At 39.1% G+C, this 19,708-nt stretch overlaps 1 protein-coding gene across 10 annotated transcripts in view; it reads right to left on the bottom strand.

Annotated features, from left to right (window-relative positions):
* GRAMD1C (GRAM domain containing 1C) overlaps nucleotides 1–19,708 on the bottom strand; it is a 51,913-nt gene that overhangs the window by 23,672 nt on the left and 8,533 nt on the right. For all 10 annotated transcript variants that reach the window (XM_086882928.1, XM_086882927.1, XM_086882929.1 and 7 more), the window contains 4 exons: nucleotides 10,144–10,228; nucleotides 7,312–7,415; nucleotides 5,468–5,563; nucleotides 4,254–4,334 (listed from right to left, as the gene is read on the bottom strand). In XM_086882928.1, coding sequence (XP_086739054.1) covers nucleotides 4,254–4,334; nucleotides 5,468–5,563; nucleotides 7,312–7,415; nucleotides 10,144–10,228 — 366 coding nt within the window. The remainder of the gene's footprint in view (nucleotides 1–4,253; nucleotides 4,335–5,467; nucleotides 5,564–7,311; nucleotides 7,416–10,143; nucleotides 10,229–19,708) is intronic.

Below are 19,708 nucleotides of genomic sequence, written 5' to 3' on the forward strand. Positions count from 1 at the left end.
AGGAAAGCACAGAAGCTTTTCAGCTTCTATAAAAGGAATCTATAAAGCTGTTTCCTGTTGTTTTGTAAAATCAATGTTACCAACTTCTGCTTCTAAAACAGGTTTCTTGCACTTCACTCAATTATTCCTGGCTCAGCTAGATATAATAAGTTCTTAATGGTCACAAGCCAAGATCAAACAAGACTTGCTTTATTGTATCAGAAAGAGTCAGTTTTGAAAGCAAAGAAGGGCATAAATTTTCTGGGTCAGATTTCTGCTTCTGAGAGAATGGCTTAGAGAAGCTCTGAAGCTTGAAAGGCAAAATCTAAACATGAACACCCTTACTTTGCCCATTTAAGGTGATGGTCGACACTGGGTTTTACCTCAGTTCTCTTTGTATACAAAAACAAAGGCTACAAGAAGGAACTGGGATACACTTTTATCTTTTCAAGCAGAGCATAGATCATCAATACTTCATTTCATGCCAGACAAAGCAGTGTCATGGCACAAGCAATACTACAGAGTACCCCGAGAGAAGCAAACCTGATGATTTTTATCCTCTGTGGACAAATGCAGAAATAACAAGACATGCCAAACAGGTTGACTAAAGAGACATAACCCTCACCATACACCACACTCCTACCAGGCAACTGATACAAAACTCTGTTTGCAGAACAGGGGAGGGAAACAGCAAACTCTCCTAATTGCCTAAACATGAAGCTCAGAATCAAACCAAGCCTTCTTTCATTTCTTAAATTAATCTTGTTGTACATAAAGGTGGAAATAAACATCTCTCTTTTCACAACCTTCCCTGAGAAACTGCTGGGGAAGGCAGAACTGCTGACCTGGAGATGTTTGTCACAAGAAGCCCAGCTGATCAGAAATTCTGGTCCCTTCTCACACCTCTAGACTTACCTGCTACAATGTCTCTGGAGACAGGTGCAAATCTCTACCCAGCAAAGCATAAGAAGAACAAAAGGAAAATAAATCCAACTCTAAGGCAGAGGACTCATGGGAATTGAGACCGATTCAGTTAAGATCTTGTTCCATTAGAAATAAGGAGCGCTGTGTTTGTTTGGGATTTGAATGACCTGCCTAATTACATTTTAATTTGTTCCTTCTCCCTTAAACTTGAGGGTTATTTGACACCTGTAAGGTTTAGGAAAATAAAGCAAAACTGTGAATGGCACACTCTTATTGTCAATACAAGTCATGAATAAGCTTCTTGTACCAACCTGGAAAGCCCAATGCAAAACAGGATTTTTGGCTGATTTTATAAACTGAAGCATTATTGAAAGCTGCAGTGGATCTGGAAGCAGCTATCTGTTTTATCAAGACTGGTGTCATGTCTCTTCCAGACCTGCATTAATGATTCCTTATTTTCCATGATGCTGGATCATTTAAAAAACAGTGGCAAGGTAAAAGCCTACAAGACTTACCCTGTTCACATTTGCAACAGGAACGAAAAACAAACAAAAAAAAGTAGAATTTTCCTTCAAAGAAAAAAGTCTTTATATGCACATTTAAAGAATAAAAACCTAAGAAAGGCCCATGCTAAGAGGAAAGTACCCACTGATTCGCAGAGGAACTTTGGCAGGGCACCAAACATATTATAGTGTATTCTGAGCAAGGTCTGAAGAAATTATGAGCTGCAGAATTGCAACTGAGCTAAAGGAGACTAGGAGTCCTATGAGAGCAGCGGTGCAAAGTTGGGGGAAAGCATCCAGATGGATGAAGTAAGTTTGGGCACAGAATATCATGTACCATGGCTGGTTTTCTTGCACAGTGCAAGTCACTTCTAATAGAAAGGCAGACTTGTCAAAGGACTACTTGTTCAACCACCTAGGACTTGCAAAACTTGGGAGGTACAAGGCATGAACAGCCACCAGATGGAGATCTGGGAAAGGGTATGAGGCTGACCCCACCAAGAAGATCTGCAGGTGGTGAAAGGTTAAGGTGGATCAGGTAAAGCAGACAGGTCACTCCTCAGAGGTGAGACGCTGTAGCATGATATCTATGCCCAGAAGTGCTGAAGAGCCCAGGGACTGAAAATTACCTCTGCACACACATGATTTGAAACAAATGTAATTCCAGTCCCCTGGATCCAAATCCTGAAAACAAGGGATTATTCACCATCAGGTGGTGCAAACCAGCACCATGACACCTATAGTCAGAGTTATACTTCTGATGACAATTTTATTTCATAATTTAACAGCTGGAGGTCATCTCCAGGTTTAGCAAATATGCTCCAGAATATAACCAAGCTATTCACAGGCTTTAAAACATTTAGCTATTTACAGAGGAAACACTAAAGCCAGCTCCTTTTGGAATTGGTTCCACAATGAGATTTTTGTCAAAAGCCTTACAAATTCTGATGGTGTCCCTTTGATCACTGAAACCAGGAACACCAAAATGCACATACACCAGCATTCCATACCATGGAAGAGCCTCAGGTGCATGAGACATTTTCCAAATGTATGCTGTTCCTGACATTGGAGTGATGGGAGAAAACAGCAAAACTGCTTGAAAACACCAAGGGCTCTCTTTAGTAATAGTTCAGTAGACAGCTGCCATTCTAGTAGTGTCAGGGGATCCAGCGACTTAAATTTCCACTTCCAACTCTACAGTGCCCCTCTCTAGCTTTATCTAGTAAAGAATAACATAAAGAAAACTGACAGGTGACTCAAACACGTTCTAGCAGAGAATCAAGAGTCATTACTACATTTCAGGAGTAGGAGCTCAACCTAACAGAAATCCTGTTTCAATAATAGTTCCAAACATACTACATTAAAAAGTCCTACATACACCTCAGGACTGTGTTCCATTTTACATCTGACAGCCCCAAGCAGAAATTCTCAAACAGATTTATCTTTTAACATACTTCAGTGAGGATGCAAGCAAGCTAACAGCAAGATTTGAGAGAAATAATAAGGATAGTTCCCAAGCTACTCAAATGCACTAGTTCCTAAAACCTGCTGGCGTAATTCATCTCATCCTGCATGCAGTCCATGCCTCCTGCTTTCTTATCTATCCTTTAGCTACTGCTCTGAAGTGAAAAATTGATCCTAATATGACACTCATTTCAGTGTTACAGAGAAGAAACACACAAGAAAAACTAATACAGAACAGTACAAAGCTTGTCACCTCTCTTCCAGCCCTAGGATAGGGTTTGTGTACCTGAATGTCCATACATTGACCCTCCAGCACCACACACTAATCAACTGAATCATGTAAGTGCCATTTCTGCCAAACTCTGCACAATGAAAGAAAGCAAGGCTACTTCCAGTTGCACATTCTAGTCAAAAGGTGACACAGTACATTGTGGCTGGATTCAGGACAAGATGGTTATGAAGTTACGATTAAACAGTATTTGATTTGACGGACCAATTAAACAGCATTTGATTTGAGGGACAAGAGATTTGCAAGAAACATTGGTTTTGCCTTAAATAGCACTTCTCTTTATTTTCAGCTTTTGTTTTGACAAATAGTGCCTCTAGTCTGCCCTAAAATTCATCTAACAAAAAGGAAAAAAATGTAGCTACCATGTGTAAGTAGCACAACAGCTTTAAACCTTTGGGGATCATTGCAGTGTTATATATGGATATTTCAGTGTGTAATTGCAACTGTGTTAAAATATTTAAACAATGAGAGACAGAAACAGGAAAGAATTGGTTTACAAATATTTTCTTTCTTACAGTGATGTTCTGCAAAAGTGTCAGTCCATTTTTAGAAAGATTAGTTTAAGTATCCACAAATTGCAATATAAATCAAACTAACTAGCTGAAGTTGTCAAGATACACTTCCATGTTATACAGCTGACCTTTGTTGCATTTATTCAAGGTCAGCAGAGCTGTAATGAGTTGGCTGGCAAAGTTTCAGCTAACTTATCTGAGAAGGAGTTTTGGCCTTTTTCCTTAAAAGTTTTCACTGAAAAACCTTGCCTTTTTGATCACAAATTAGGCACAGAAAATGTGAAGCAAATGCATATCAATTTAGTAACATATGCTTGAGCTAGTAGTGAAGAGAAGCTTGCAACTTATATGCAAAGACAAAACGCTCCTTCAACAGCAGAGTTGTAGGTGGCAGTCTGAGAAGGAAAAGATGAGACTCGTCTGTGATCTGAAGTACAAGGAACCAAAGCAGAACATCAAATTAGAATTCTAAGTCAGAAATGGAAGGTTAATTTCAAGTCTCTTATTCTCCAGAGGCACATCTGTCTCCATCAAAAGTTTATTTGGTTGCTTAACCACAGGTCCTGATGCAGACAAGCTTACCTTATCCAGCAACACATTCTGCCACAAGCGGAAAATATTGAGGTAGCTTCTGTCTCTTGCACTGAATGACGTGAAGAAAAACTGCAGAAAAAAAACAAGGAAAAAATAAGCTCACATGTAGCTATTTTCAAGAATCCCAGAATGCATCCTTGTATCTTGAATATCCCAAGGTTATCAGTAACAGCTTGCCTCATTTCACCTTCAATAAACCTGGGGTCATATTCCTCAGGTTCCACAGTCTGTATCACTTTCACTGTCTATGGTCCCCAATGTCCACACAGCATTTGAAGACATTTGCTGTTCTGGCCATGTGACTACCCTTGGCATAAAGGAAGAGTTCCTCCTCAACTTAAACACACTTAAATTTTTCCCACAGAGGGTTGAATAAATCAGAAACACACATGCCTGTTTCTTACAGGCTGCAGCCATTTCCATTATTCTGCCACATAAGCCTTTTACTACCATTTTCACACAAGATGATGTGAAATTAAAATAGGAGGTCAAATTATATGCATAATTTCAAGTATTAAAATCTTTCCCATTTGAAAGTTGGGCTTTTTTCAGCAAAGTGGTCTGTCTTCCTTGTCAATGAAAGTTAATACTGGATGAATTGAGAGGGAACAGCCAAATATGATCAATCACAGTTACTTCCCAAAGAATAGCTCCAGGTTCACTGTGGATAGCTCTGTTCTTTGCCAAGAATTATTATTTTCAAGGCATTTATAGAAGAACTAATCACTAAGTGTACTGCACATAAGACTCTGCACCATGCTTTTCAGTTTTTCAAATACACACTCAAAAACTTCATTTCCCAGCACATGGTCTGGGGTGAATTTCTCCATTACTTGAAACCCATGACATGACAGTCCTTTTGTTTTCAGTAGTTTTTTTTTCAATGAGCACTTGAAATCCAGTGACTTTGGTATTTTTCCAGTAGGAAGAGTACACATTCTGAACTTTAGTTTTCCTTTGAATAGGTGAGACAAACCCCTACTTTCTGGTTACTGAATCAACACCACTAAGGAATTCTGCAGGCAAACTGGAGTTGAATTATCAAGCAAACATGCACAGGAGCCAAACCTAAGTCTGCCTTTTGATCCAAATCACATTTAAACATTTGACAGGGAAGTTACTTATGCAAATATTAACTAGAATAAGTGGTGTGTTCTGGACTCTATCATTTAGCAAGAACATATTCAAAAACAGATTTTTACCTTCTCTCCTTTTGTTGCTATTTGAATGGCATTTGGAATGAGACGAGCAGTCTTCTCCTTTGTCATAAAAGTGATATCCTTCAAAGCAATAGAAATCTAAGCAGAAACACATTTAATAAGACATATTAAAGATAACTTATGACTAAAAAGTTAGAAGTTACAGAACATGCAAAAGAAACTCAAACTAAGCCCAAACCCTGGGATGCAATTCAGATGAGATCACAAAGGTAATTACAATCTCCACTTGCTGCTTTAACAGCAAACATTTCAAAGTAGAAGCTGAGGTGACTTAAGAGTCATCTCCTTTCACATTACAACTAGAGAAGTGGCTCTTTCTGCTTTTCTTCCACTCCTCCAGCAACAATCCCAACCAAACACAAATCACAGATCTGAAAGTCAATCCCAAGCAGAACGCTATACATAAAGCAGGACATAGATGAGAGAGATCAGATAACAGACTGTATTATCTCACAGAACTTTACAATACAGTCAGTTTTCAAAATCTCATTTGCAGTCTAGTCACTGCAAGAAATTCTTCCTGCCTAGGCGCATTTCACTTGTATATTAGTAGTTGAAATGCTTCTGATGTTGAAACAGGGTTTGACTGGCTGCTAGAAGCCATTTCATTCCAGCCTACCCCCCCTTCTTCTCTTGAATATAAGGCTGTGCTGCCATTCAGCTTAGAGAAAGGAGTAACATACAGCTCCAACTTGTTTTTTCCTGTGTGAGCAAAAAGTTCTCCACTTACTCCCTCTCTCTGCAACAACACAGCCTGCTAATGAGGTTCCAAACTTGGCTCCACCATGGTAGCCGATGAGCTCAGACTGGCTAAAGGTATTGCTGAAGATATCACCCTGATAGACAGGCAGAAACAGGTTGCCAGGATGTATGCTGTTCTGGATTTAAAAAAAACCCAATCAGTCTGAGCAGTTTATATATTCAAGGTTGTAATTCCAAAGGATTTGTTTTAAAATTAATTTCACATCTAAAATAAGAAATATTCAATCACCAAATCCATCTGATAAAAGCTTGGTTTTCAGTTAATTATTTCTACAGCCACTCATGATCTTAAATACACAAATTATTTGTTTATCCTGTGTATTTCAGAGCACTCAAATGTGAGATACTAACTTAAGTTACGACCAGTCTCACAGTTCACAGAACATTTTGACATGTCTATTCTGTTTCCTAGATTATCTTCCTTTTCTTATCCACTGCTTCATGCAAGTTCTACAGCAGATGTAACAACTCTTTGAATGAAAAATTTTAATTCATTACCTAATCTGACAGAAATAATGGGCCAACATATCACAAATATCTACCTTTGCTCATACCGTTCAAAAGCCACAGACCACAATATGAGAACTTGCAGAAGCCATTTATCAATTCCCTTCAGCTCTTCTTAGATGCTCATATTTGCATGTAAGGGTAAGTTCAGTAAGGTTAGTGCTGGAGAGTTCTTGAATAGGGCAATACCACATACCATGTCATGCCCCAGGACTTACAGTAGGGGATTACGTGTTACATTCCTTTATGGGCCAACTTTGCATGGTAAGGAAGGCAAATTGTCATCCAGAAATGTAAAAAGCCAGCTTTAGCATAATTCCTAAACTTCTTATGCTGAATGACTGACTAAGCAGGCTTACTTTAGCATTCAGATGGCTCCACTGCCATTCTTATTTTACAGAGAATGGATCTGCATTTCCACGCAGGCATACAGGCTCTTTCTTCACAGCCCAGTTACCAGGATGAGATTGACAGGATGAGATCTGAGAGACTCAACCTATATCCTGATAGGACAGGACAAAGAAAAGGGGGGATTCAAGTGAGCTAAGAGATCTTACTGTGGTCTCCCATCGGAAAATGTTGCTGTGGAAACAAAGCCAGTTTTCAGAGAGATACAAGCGTCCTTGCAGCAGGATATCCTTCTGGAGTGCACAGGCGTAATCTGTGTACAGAAAGCAAGAGAAAGTTACTCACTGACTGCAGCACAGCTGACCCAAACCTGTTAACTAAAATGAGATGGGGTATTATAATACAATAAAAAGCCATCTCTGTCACTTCTAAGAAGTCTCTTAAGGCAGACTTGTAGTGGCTTGCATCCAGACCGTTGATTGTTCTGGGAACAGCCCAAAGCCAGTGGTACATTTTTGATGGTACACCCATGTGAGAACAGCACTCCATCTATCAACCCCAGTGCACTATCTTAGGTATATTCAGAGAAGAGGTGTCAGGCAAGACCAGGAGTACATGGCAGAAGTATTCATTAGTCAAACTTCAAGGCAGCTAAACAACAGAATACACAAACACTTTATAGTACAACGGATTATACTGTCAACTCCTACATAATGTAATTCATATGCTATAGTAAGATAATAGTTTTCCACTAAACAGATCCTCTCACTAGCTAAAACTATCTGCAGAGTGAGACACTAACAGGCAGATTGAAGCTATCCAGTTCTTGAGGCAGCAGATATTTCCTGAAGTTGACTATAATTTTTTTTTTATACTGTCTCTGACTGAAACATCCCTATTGAGAAACAGATTTCATCTACAACGCAATTACCCATAATCAGATACCTGCTAATTAAGAACAAGAACAGTGGATTTAGTCACACTTCTTAAAAATCTCAAAGAGTTTGCCCAGTTTCAAAGCTTGAAGATTCAAACAAAAGTACTGCTGCTAGATAATTAAAACAGACCTCTTTTGGGAGCTCCAACCTAATGAAGGCTACCTAATGTATAGAAAATATGCAGAATATATGTATTGATGCAATGTATATTAGTGATCTTACCCTTAGAGGTATCTAATAGCTTTGTATCTGGTATCATCTGAGCGAGAATTTTGATTTTGTGTACTACAAGAACATAATAAATGCAGTTCTTGTTCAAATATCAAGTTCAGGAGTCCCCAACATCATAACTTCAAGCTCTATCTGCATTTACAGAAGCTTTTATTACAATTTTTAAAATTCTCTAGCAATTTCCCCCTCAATATAAAAAAGGGAAATAAATTTTTCTTGTAACAAGAATGAGGCATATATTCAAGCCCTTGGAGATGTAACTAGAAATAGAACTACAGAAGCTTAAATCTAAAGAAGTAAGCTGTAAGTGCATGTTTAAGAACAGATACCAAAATGCTGACAGAGAAAGGCAACAGGAGTTTGAAGTTAAGGACTTGAAAAAGCATTTTTAAGAAGTTTGCATCTGACTTCTGTGTTTTTTAAAAGCAGCATTCAGACCTATAAAGGTCATCACTGGGCAAGTGATGAGCAACCCCACTCTGACTTACCTACACAAAAGAAAATATCAAAAGTAATAGAAGAGATTAGAATTTCTCCCTTTAAGTTACTGGTTCTGAAAACTTAATGTGTTGCTTGAGAAAAACATTTTCAGGCAAATTATAGTGGCACTCCCTTAAGCTCCCATTTAGACAGTCTAAGCAATTCCTTTCATTTTAAGAAAATAGTATTTTATGTAATCTTTACATACAGTGCCCATTACAGTGGAATAGTTGCTTATTTTAAACAGCTGATTTAAAAACAGAAGCAGTAACAATTCTCTTAATGAACAGCAGCAAGCAATGGCTTCTTGGAGCACTGTAAAGCCTGTACCACTAACCGAAGGAAGAGCTCCTTGCTTGGAGGATGCAAAAAGTCCTTTCAAGGAAACACTGCTTTTTATGGGGTAAAAAAACCCAAAAAGCTATATAAAAGTAGTGGCTTTGCTTCTGATGGAACAGATTAACCCATTATTATATCTTTCTCTAAATCTTATGCAGTCCCTTCTTTGAAACTGTGCTTCAGAGTTTGCTCCATGGATCTCTGCATCAATCAAGTGCAGGGAGAAACATCAAAACAATGCTTTAAAGTAATATCCTTTTCTTCTGTTTGAGGTCCCTACTGAAGTATTTTAAAAATGCAGAAGGCATTTCAGAGGATAACTGCCTCCTGAGGCTGGAAAAAGACACAGGATTTAACTGCTTCAGAGCTGTTGCTTGCATACTAAAAACATACGCTAAACAGCCTCTCAATATTAACTTAAAAGCTACATAAAATATGAACTTTGAACAGTCACAATGCTATTTTTGTATAAAAATATACAGTGTATTTGTCACACAAATACAACACAGGCAGGTGATAAAGGAGGGAATAAGGTGCATCACTACGCAAAGGAGGTAGGGTTACATGCATGCTTGCCTTCTTTGGACTTGGCAGTGTAGTGAAACAGAGCTGGAAAAGGAATATTTCAGTGCTGAGAAAAGTTACGCATCATAGTTTGATATTCTCTGACACCTGCTTCTTTCCTCTCCCATTCATCTGAAAAATAGTCTTAAAAATTACAATCACCCACCATGTTACTCAGTTCTAGGAGTCACAGTCAAGACACCTTGAGCAAGTGTATTAGTTCCAGGGAGCAAGAGGAAAGTTATTGCTAAGGATGATCTACCTAGTTAACAGGGTCTCAGAAACAAGAGACTTTTTTTTTCCCCACAAAGCACAGAGGAGAGTATACGGCTTTCCTTGAAGGTATCTCATACTAGCTCAAAGATAGGAGAATAGGGAGTTATCAGCTGTAGCTAGAACTTGTCATAAAAAACTCAAAATGCTTTGACATGATTGCAATCTGAAGTCATCAAACTGAAGACAAGGACTTTTGCTGTGATTACTTCTTACCTACTATGAGTCTCTCTGACTCTGGCAGATGAGAAAACTGTCTCTTGAATTCCTCACTCCTATATTTGTAAGTGGAACTTGAGAGCTGCAACAAAGAACAGTAAAAAGGTTATGCAAACAGATTTATTTTCAGCCATCAACTGTCTTCATACTGGATGTGTAATTTTATCTTGAAGAACAAATGAACTTCAGAAGAGCAATAAAGAATAGGTGGTATCTAAATGTGATCATCCCTGTAACTTTATGCTTACTTATGTAAGTGTATTTATTTAGCATGGGCCAAACTATTCCCTGTATCATGCCAGATGCCAGTCACAAGGCATTACAGTGCTAGGACAGCAACCTGCTCCACCCATAAGGAGATGAGAGCCCTTCTGGGACTAAATATTCTAGCACAGACTAAGTGAAGAGGCAGCAAGGCCACAACACAGAGGTGACAGAGAAAAATCAAGCCCTCATGGAGGACAACAGAACACAAGGACACAACCTAGAGCATCAATGTCGACTTGGAATACCATTTCAGAAATACTACAATGCACTGGATTTTTCACTAGTTGCTGTAAGTAGACCTGTAGGAATAAAGGTAATAGTTTCCTCCAGTAAGAATGAACAGCAGCATCACCATCACTTGTTGATTTTCTGTCATGTTCTACAGTTCAACCCATTTTAAAGAGATCACTGTATGATTGTCTTAAGATTCAGACTGGGCAGTAAACTCACAGCAAAGAGGGCTATCTCAATGGATTTTAACTCCTTACTCCTATAAACAAATGTGCCTGCTCCCATTCAAATGAAGAGCTTCAGCACATTCTCCAGAAAATATTCTGGAGTCCTATTTTTCATTTCAGTTGTAAGAGGATCATATTTTTTTCTTAATGGATATTGGACACTTATTTTAGAGGTGGTCTTAAAATGCTGTATAAGGCCATGACTCAGCTAGACTAAAGCTATCACAGGAAGAAATCACTTTTAAGTGTTCTGAGAACCAGGTATAAATATACTACAAAAGCCTCTTTCACACTTCTTTTTTTTAACCTTTCCAAAGATCTTAAGCACATGGATGCCATTCTCTGCTTGAGCACCTGTATTACTTCAAAACTTGACATTCACCATTAAACCCATCTCCACCATAAGATTAGTTGCTATTTATATTTAGGGTGGGGGAAGAAAGAAGAAAGGAGGCAAAGAACCACTTCTGTGTGACCCTGCAGCATGCTTACTTTTGACACACTCCTGCAGCATGTTAGCTGGCCACTACCCTTTCACTACGTTTGTGCTTGTCCAAAATATCCCAGGACAAAGACAAATTTATCTTCATCTTGATGGTCTTTTAATAAACTACAACCAATAGTGCTCCCACCTCCTCAAGATTCCCACATTTTGCTTTCTCAATGAGGACATTCCTGCTTCTTGCAGTTCAGAAGTTCCCTGAACACCACCCTACACTCACATCCTATGATGGTCTGGCATTTTATACTTGAGAATTGAGTTTTTAGGCCACAGGAACACAGGTGCAACCTCAAAGTCAAGTGTTTAAGTGCATGTAACACGTGAGTGAGCAAAGCTGCCCTGACACAGGTCAGCTTTTAAAAACATAAGTCAATTTTCCTTCTACTACCATGAATAAAAAAGTCTTTTACATTTGACCTTTGAGTACATATTTGCTGTCCAGTGATATTCTGAGCATTGTAATGAAAAAAGCAGCATACATCCACCCCTCCCCTTCTGAGAAAAGTAAACATTGAAGGTTTGGGTGTAGCTAAAGAGGAACATGTTAGACATGTCTCCTCTAGGTTGTAATACCTCCAGTTATATTTCAGTTATTTATGTGGTTATAAAAATAACATTCTTGGAAAGCATGTTATCTGCTGAAGTAGGTGGGCTTTAGTTTTTTCACTTCCAACATCCAGCCCTGAAATGCACACTTAACTGATCATCCAAAAAAAAGCATCCAATATCTGCACTACTTTGAAGAAACCAAGATCTTTGCAATTACTCTGGAAAGAGACATAGGGAAAAATGAAAAATTAACTCGCCATCTGTCAAGTTTCCACCTGTAGTTCCAGAGTCCCTATGGTTTCCACACAGTCCTACCTCAGCTGACTGAAGTCTGGGCTTGTGTTGACAATGCCAGCATACAGAGAATAAAATAATAAGTCTGCCATGAGAGGAAAATGAAAAGTCTCCATTTGTGAAATTGTGATTTAGGAAGCAATGCTTTTAAAGAGAAAAGTATTTTCTCAAACATGCTGTATACAAGAGATAAGAGCTACACTGAAGTTCAGCACTTTTGTGGTTGTAAGACAGAAGGAATCAAAATAGGACCATTAGAGTGTCAAAGACACTTTTATGTAAGTGCCTGAATCAGCCAATTCAACAGCTCCAATAATCCAGACTCAGTATCCTGAGTTTTACTTAGAACTGAAATTTTTCTAGAGCATAAAACCTGCTACAGCTTGTCCCAGAAATCCTTGCTGCCATTTAGAAGTGTTGTCATGAGTGACTGGACTATAAGAAATCCTTATTAATTGTAGATTTCTACTGAGCTCTCAGGACAGTTATGCAGAGTCTGCTCTGAATCCTTATGGAATCAGCAGAAAAACGGGAGCACATTGAAGCTTTTGAACCTTATCTTTTCCCTACTTTGCATGGAAAATAGCTCACTTAAATCTGTACATTTTCCCTACTCAGTAGGTGGCTTGGTGATTAAGAAGAGATCCCTCAACAGACTTGGGAAACAAAAGGGGCAATTTAAACACTATTATCATTTTCAACTTCCTTAAAGTGAAGAAAACAAGACATTTCTATGAATACAGCATCTCTCCTATACTATAATCTCCAACATGTGGCAGCATTTGAAGCAGGTTGGCACCTCTGAGTTACAAAATCTAACACCAAATATTAAAAGAGGAAAGGCATAAAACAGGTTGCAGCATGGTACTCACAAGATGAAAACAGCAACTTGTTTTTAATACATACACATTTCTAAGTTTAATTATAAGTCATCAGGCAAACTCAGCCTGATTACCTCAGAGGGTAATCTTAGGCATTTATGGTTCTGCTATATTTAATCACAAAGGAAATTATTAAGTGCAGCCAACAAGTTATTAGCATTTTTCATCTGAAATCACAAAATACACCAGAAACCTGTAAAATAGCATGAACAGAAAACAATTTTCAGTGACAACCAGGAAACTTTACAGAAGAGAGTTATGTAAGAACCAGATATTGGAGACACATAGCTAAATGATTCTCATACCTTGTTTAGAAATGGACCAATTCAACTATATAAAGTCATGTTCCAGAAAAAATAAAAAAGTAAACTTAAATAGAACTAAGCTGAGTTATTTATAGGATAGAAGCCTGTTAAAAAAACAGCTTTCCTTCACATTTACATCTTCAAAGTGTAGCCACTGCAAACAATTTGAGCCATTTAGCAAACTGCACAGGAAAATTAAGCAACACCTTCTCCCAGGAGTACAGCAAAAATCCTAATCATTAGGAAATTATTTCACTGCAGATATCACTAAGCATGCAAATAAGCAATCAACTTCAGCAGAATGGTGTGCACATTTTTTAACAGTCACTAATGATAGCAATAATTCTGCATTTGTTTTGTTAAGTGTTTTCACTTTGTTTTGAGACACCACAAAACCCAGGTTACCTGACAATTTGCATTCTACAGTTGTGATATGCAGCTATGAATAGAACAGCTGAGATCCCAGGTAAGTTGACCTCAGCAGTAGGGTAATAACTCTGGTATCACCTCATTTCAAGAGGTATCTCCCACTGGGCTTCAGTCTCAGAATCAGTTACCACCACGGGCTGGGGCTCCCAGAGTCAAAAAGCCTATAAAGCAAGCTGCCCAAACTACCATTGCTGTTATGCTCAGAAGCCTCACTTAACCATGGAAATATGGCCCGTGGAACTTAGAGCTTTGATCCTGTGTCTAACAACATGTAAACCCAGGCCACTAAGTCTAAACCCCACTTAAAAGATCACCTGACTATTCCCCAAAGACCTGTACTTTCCTATAAAGTTTCTAGACATGATCAAAAACAAATTTGGAGGCATTAGTAAGGTTAGGATAAAAGTACATTTTAACCTTACATTAGCAAATTAAAACAAACATTAAGTATTCTGTTGCGTTTCTACTGAATAATGATTTCTTCCCTATTCAAATTCATGTAAAACCCTTCTTAGCATCAGGAGAAAGAAAAAGAACACAGCCTCCAAAAGAACGACACCCAATCAGAGAGAAGTCTGGATTTTATAAAGCAAGACTCCTCTATACTGCAAATATTCTTTAAACTTATCTGATACAGTAGGGAAAAATATCAACACAAAACCTAAAAAACAAACAAACAACACAAAACCCCCTCCCCAAAACACCAAAAACAACTAAACAAAACATACCAATATCCCACTTTCAGTGAGATTAAGGTCTCACTAGGGGAGATGAGAACCAAATTAATAGGCCTGAACAAAAGTCTCATTTAACAGTGCAAGGCAGACAAGACTTCACATACTCCAAGACAGATTGAGGCAGACTCTCTCATTAGCACAGGAACACTTCCCATGGCACACTGAGATGATCTCTCACCTGTAAAAGGTGCCAGGTCCAACAAGCCTTTCCCTCACAGAAATGTTGATCCCACTGCAGCCATTTCTTCAGTTCACAAAAGTTCATTTCTCATCCAATCTAATCTATAACACACAAGCCACAGCTCTCCAGCTTTAAAACTAAAGCTGCAATGAACAAATTTCCCTTTGCAAAAGAATAAAATAAATTTTTTATGTTTTTAAATTAAAAGTCACTCTGGATGTAAAAATCCATCCTACCAATGAATAATTCTTCTACTAGTATATTTGGTTAACTTTACCTTCACTCTGTGAATTATTTTTGGATTGTAAGCAAGTTACTCTATACCACCTTCTGATGTAGGGATTAAGATTCTCAAGTCTATCAGCAATAAGATTTTTTTTTTTCAGACTTATTCTTGTGGCTTTTCTGGATCCTCTAATTTTCAGTGTCCTTCTTGAAAGCTAAATATAGCATTGCAGGAGTTACCACAAACAGATAAATCTGAATCAGATTGCTTTTGGGCACAGAGTCACAGTGAAAGCCCACATCCACATGACTACCAGTCTGCCTTATCTTTTTGCAGTTACAGGGCACAGTTTCCCACTTCTCCTGACAACAAGCACTAAGCTGCATGTTGGAAGCATCAGTCTTGTTCAGTTTACCTTGTCACACGTAAACAGTCCAGATCCACTCTGCTACAGTGATCTATTTTCACTAACCACTTCTTGACAAAACTACAGGGAAAAAAAATTTGTTTAGGAACAATTTTCAATGCTCGAGTACTCAAAAGTTTTACTAGCAATGACTTAGATTCCTTTCTCTCTTTAAGGACAAAAGCATTTAATTTACACAGGGGAAGAACCACTCACAAGACCTGAAAACATGACATTACTTAGGGTGATTTACTGTGCTATGTACAGTATATTGTGCACTTTGGTTCACTTTTGTTGGTTTTGGGAGAGGTGTTGTGTGTGTTTGGGAGATTTTGGTTTTGGGTTTGTTTTTTTTTAAATATGGAGGTATTTGAACACATCTGCTTATTCACACAGTTGTATTTAATTGATAGGTCATGAGAGGCATGTCAAACAAAAAAAGAAACTAAGCAACTGTTGCCAGGGTTTGCTCAGCCATTGTATTCCTTAGGAGCCTGCTTTCCAAAAGTTCCCATGCTCTCAAAGAAAAGTGAACAAGCTCCTAGTCATAGTGGGAGGGGGAAATATTTAGGGAGCTACAGCTATTTTCCTTATATTCATTATATGCTTTTTTCCTTCACCCTTACCTGTGGAGAGGGAAGTCTCTTAAGCACAGGGCCACTGGCAGGCACAAGGCTGTGCACTAAGTTCATTATGTCCCCATTCCTGCAGCCCAGCCCCCCTCTTCTTTGTGGAGGCTGAAGGAGAAAGGAACTCTAACATCTCTTAGTGACTGAGCAGAAAACAAACAACAGCATTCTCCTTCAGTGGCACCCAGTAGAACCCTGGTGAAAGTATGTCTTTCTTCTGTTGGAAATACAGTATGTATAATTTAAAGAAAGGGATATTAAAATACAAGTCATTGGGAAATATTCTAGAATATTTGCCAAGGACCTGTATTTTAATATCCCTTTCTTTATATTATACTGTATCTTCCAGGTTTGGTTGTTTGGTTGGAGGTGGGGAAGGTTGGGGTAGATAAGGGAGTGAGGGGTGGTGGTTGTGGGTTTTTAAGCCTAAGACAGTCCATAAACAAGGCTAAAGAGAGTCTCTAGTTCTCCCAAAATGCATGTTACTATTAACTAGTTCTCACATATACACAGGCAGGTACACTGGAAGTGTCAGACAATGATTTACCAGTAACACCAGGAACTTCCAAAAATTCCACATAGAAAGAAACTCCTCAGAACTATTTCATTATGGAGAGCTGCTGAAATATTGGGCGCCTACTCAGAAAACATTTGACACCCAATGTCATGAAAGTGACTAAATGAGGTGGTTCAGAAAAGGAGACTGTTTCTACTGGTTTTGAAGACTGGGTACAGCACGTCAAAGCACTGTGTCCCACAGGAGTAGCTCAGCTCTCACCAAGTGGGATGGACATCAGTCACACCAAGCCATCACTGACCTGACATGTGGTGAAAGCCTGTTTTCCTGAAAAGCAATTCTGGTCAACTACTGACCAGGGAGACCCGATCACAAGCATTTCCCCATGTGGACCATGAACTTGGCTGAACTGGAATATTGCTCACAGAGGGCCTGGTCAATTCCCACACCTCACCAGTCACAGTGTCCTTCCAAGAACAGGAATAAAGGTCTCATGCTTCAGCTACACCTATATAAGGTGGAGCATGGCTTGAAAAGCAGCCTAGAAAAATCCCCAACCAAAGTTGTTACAAGTGTGATTTTGACAGAAAAGAAAATTTAACATCCTATGAAATACCATGCTGCTAACATCAGGTTATGTAATTATAACAAAGGTAACATTTTTATGCAGAATTTTAAAATCTGGCATCCTTCCCAAGAAGAAAATTAAAAGACTTCAAGCTGAAAATATAAAGGTATTTCTTCAGTGAACTTTGAGTTGCATAACCACTTAGAGATTACATTTTTAATGTTCTTTAAAAAAAAAAAAAATCAAAACAGCAGAACCTGGAAGAATTTTGTAACAGAGTATTTCAGTTTAGAACATGTGAGGGACTCTCACAAATTCCTCCTTCAAAGCCACAGCAGAACTAGCTCATTTTCACATTTCATTAAAATAGGGTTCAGCTGAAGGTACTTGCTTCCAACAAGGTGCTTGGGAAACACCTTGAAGCTGATAACCTTCTTATCAATTTATAAGAAAGCCTCTTGCCATTAGTACTACTATATATTTTTTTCCTGAAAAGCAAGAGCTTGGATTGAGAATATCCTCTGCTTATTCTGAAGCAATGGCTTTGTAGTATTGAGTACTTCTTTTTCTGCAAGTGTTTTAAAGCATTTTAACAGTGAAGCCAATGTACTTTCATAACAACTCTGATTTGGAGATATAAATCTCAAGCTTGCCACGTACAGTGCAGAGGAAAGCATATGCTCCATTTCAGAATAAAACTGACTGAGGCATGAAGCTAATGTCAAGTCAGAAGACACACACCCCCTACACATACCTCCTCTAGCTGCCTGCAGCCTGTTCCAAACCATACAAATCCTCGGCCAAAGCCTCTGCAGCTCCCCCCTCTCTCACCCACTTGCTCAGAGCTGGTGCTGGCCACCCTCCAGCATTGCTAGCTAGCGTTCTGCCAGCCTCTGCTTGCATGCCAGCTTGGAAAACAGGCTGAAACCCCCTAGCCTTGCAGGACAGGCACACAAATGCTACAGCAACTGGGCAAAAAAACTTACACAGCAGGTGACATTTAAGCTCCAATCCAATCCAATGCCCAGCTCCAATCTAAGACCATCATCACCAAAACTGATTTCAGGAAGCAGACTGCAGTAGCATAAAAAATCACTTCAAGTTCACAGAAGTCCCAAAGGGAATAGCAGAGGAAAGTACTATCACCAGGGAAACACCAGCTCAGAAAGAAGCACTTAATGCCTAGCACCCCTCCTCTCTGAAGGCTACAATCCATGAACCAGCCTTAAGAGTACATCTGCACCTGGCAACTCAGAATGGAGACAAATCTGCTCTCACACAAAACTCAGCCACTGCCCCCTGCTTTAAGTCAAGCCCTTACCCAGACACCTTCTCAGTCTGAACTCCAGAGCAGGAGCTCAGAGCATCAGGGCATGCTTCAAGCACACCCAAATTCCCCAAAATGTGTATGCTAGCAGCCACCCAGTGTTCAGCTCTTCATAGGCACTTTGAGGCAAGGGATACAGGGCTCTGCATGCCCAACAAAACTCTGCCTGCTCTGAGAGGGGAACAGCAGGCATGCACCTATTCTGCTTTATGATGTCTATCCCTTTCCACCTGCCTTACCTAGGACCTGTCTGCTACATTTCCACAACTGACATGGAATCAGCAGCAAAGAGAGAGCCCTCTCCTAGCACAGCCCTACTGAGGAAACTGACAGAAGAAACAGGAAAATACACATCAAGGCATTTTAATCACTCATATTTAAATTTGCAAGTCTGAAATGAGAAGATAATAGAACACAAAGAGGCTGTATTTACAGCCATTTTGCAGCTCCAGCTGCTGGCTAGGATTAGTAGCTGTATCTGTGCACCTAGCTGGGTGGTGGCTTTGGAGAGCCTGCAGCTCTGCTGTCAAGATCAGCTACATACGTAAATAGCAGGAACTGGTTTCACCAGAAAAGCAAGGTAACTCTTCTGATTTCCCAAAGCAAAGACAGGACACATCACGGGGAATCTCCCTGTGCTGAAAGAACAGCAAGATATTGGGATGTCCATAGAAAAATATCTACTGGCAATTCATTTATTAAAGCCAGTGAGAGGATTCAAAGTGATCCCAAAAGGGCCTTACTAGAGCCTGGGTACCAGTGTGTCTCAGGTCTCAAAAACATCATTAGCATAGTCTGTTTTATAAGTGCATTTCCTGTTTATAAGATAACACCATCTGCAGCTGATTGAACACTTGAGTGTGGACATTTGCAATTAGCAATGAGACTGATAATTTCAGTTTCAAATACAATTATTTATACAACTGCCACCAAGCACCTCTGAGTTTGGATGAAACAAACACTTTGATTTTTAATACAAAAGTTAATTAAAAAGTTCAAGAGCTTTGGACACTTCCATGGACAAATATCTTCCTCAGTTCTGAATCAGAAATTAAGGTGCTTTTAGCTTTTAAGAGCCAAGATGTCCCAATCTCAAACATATTCAGTATCCTCATGAATACCTCCCTATCTGGCAATAACATCTTTGAACCTGCTAATAAAACTATTCCTATAATGCCCCTGACCAGAAACCACACGTCATGCTGCCTCCCCAGAACATTAGCATAAGCCAAGTTCACAAGGCTCTTAACTGCCCAACTCCTTCTCATTTTAGGGGAAAGTTGTGG

This window comes from Cyanistes caeruleus, chromosome 3 (genome assembly GCF_971803275.1).
Source record: "Cyanistes caeruleus chromosome 3, bCyaCae1.hap1.1, whole genome shotgun sequence".
Taxonomy (NCBI): domain Eukaryota; kingdom Metazoa; phylum Chordata; class Aves; order Passeriformes; family Paridae; genus Cyanistes; species Cyanistes caeruleus.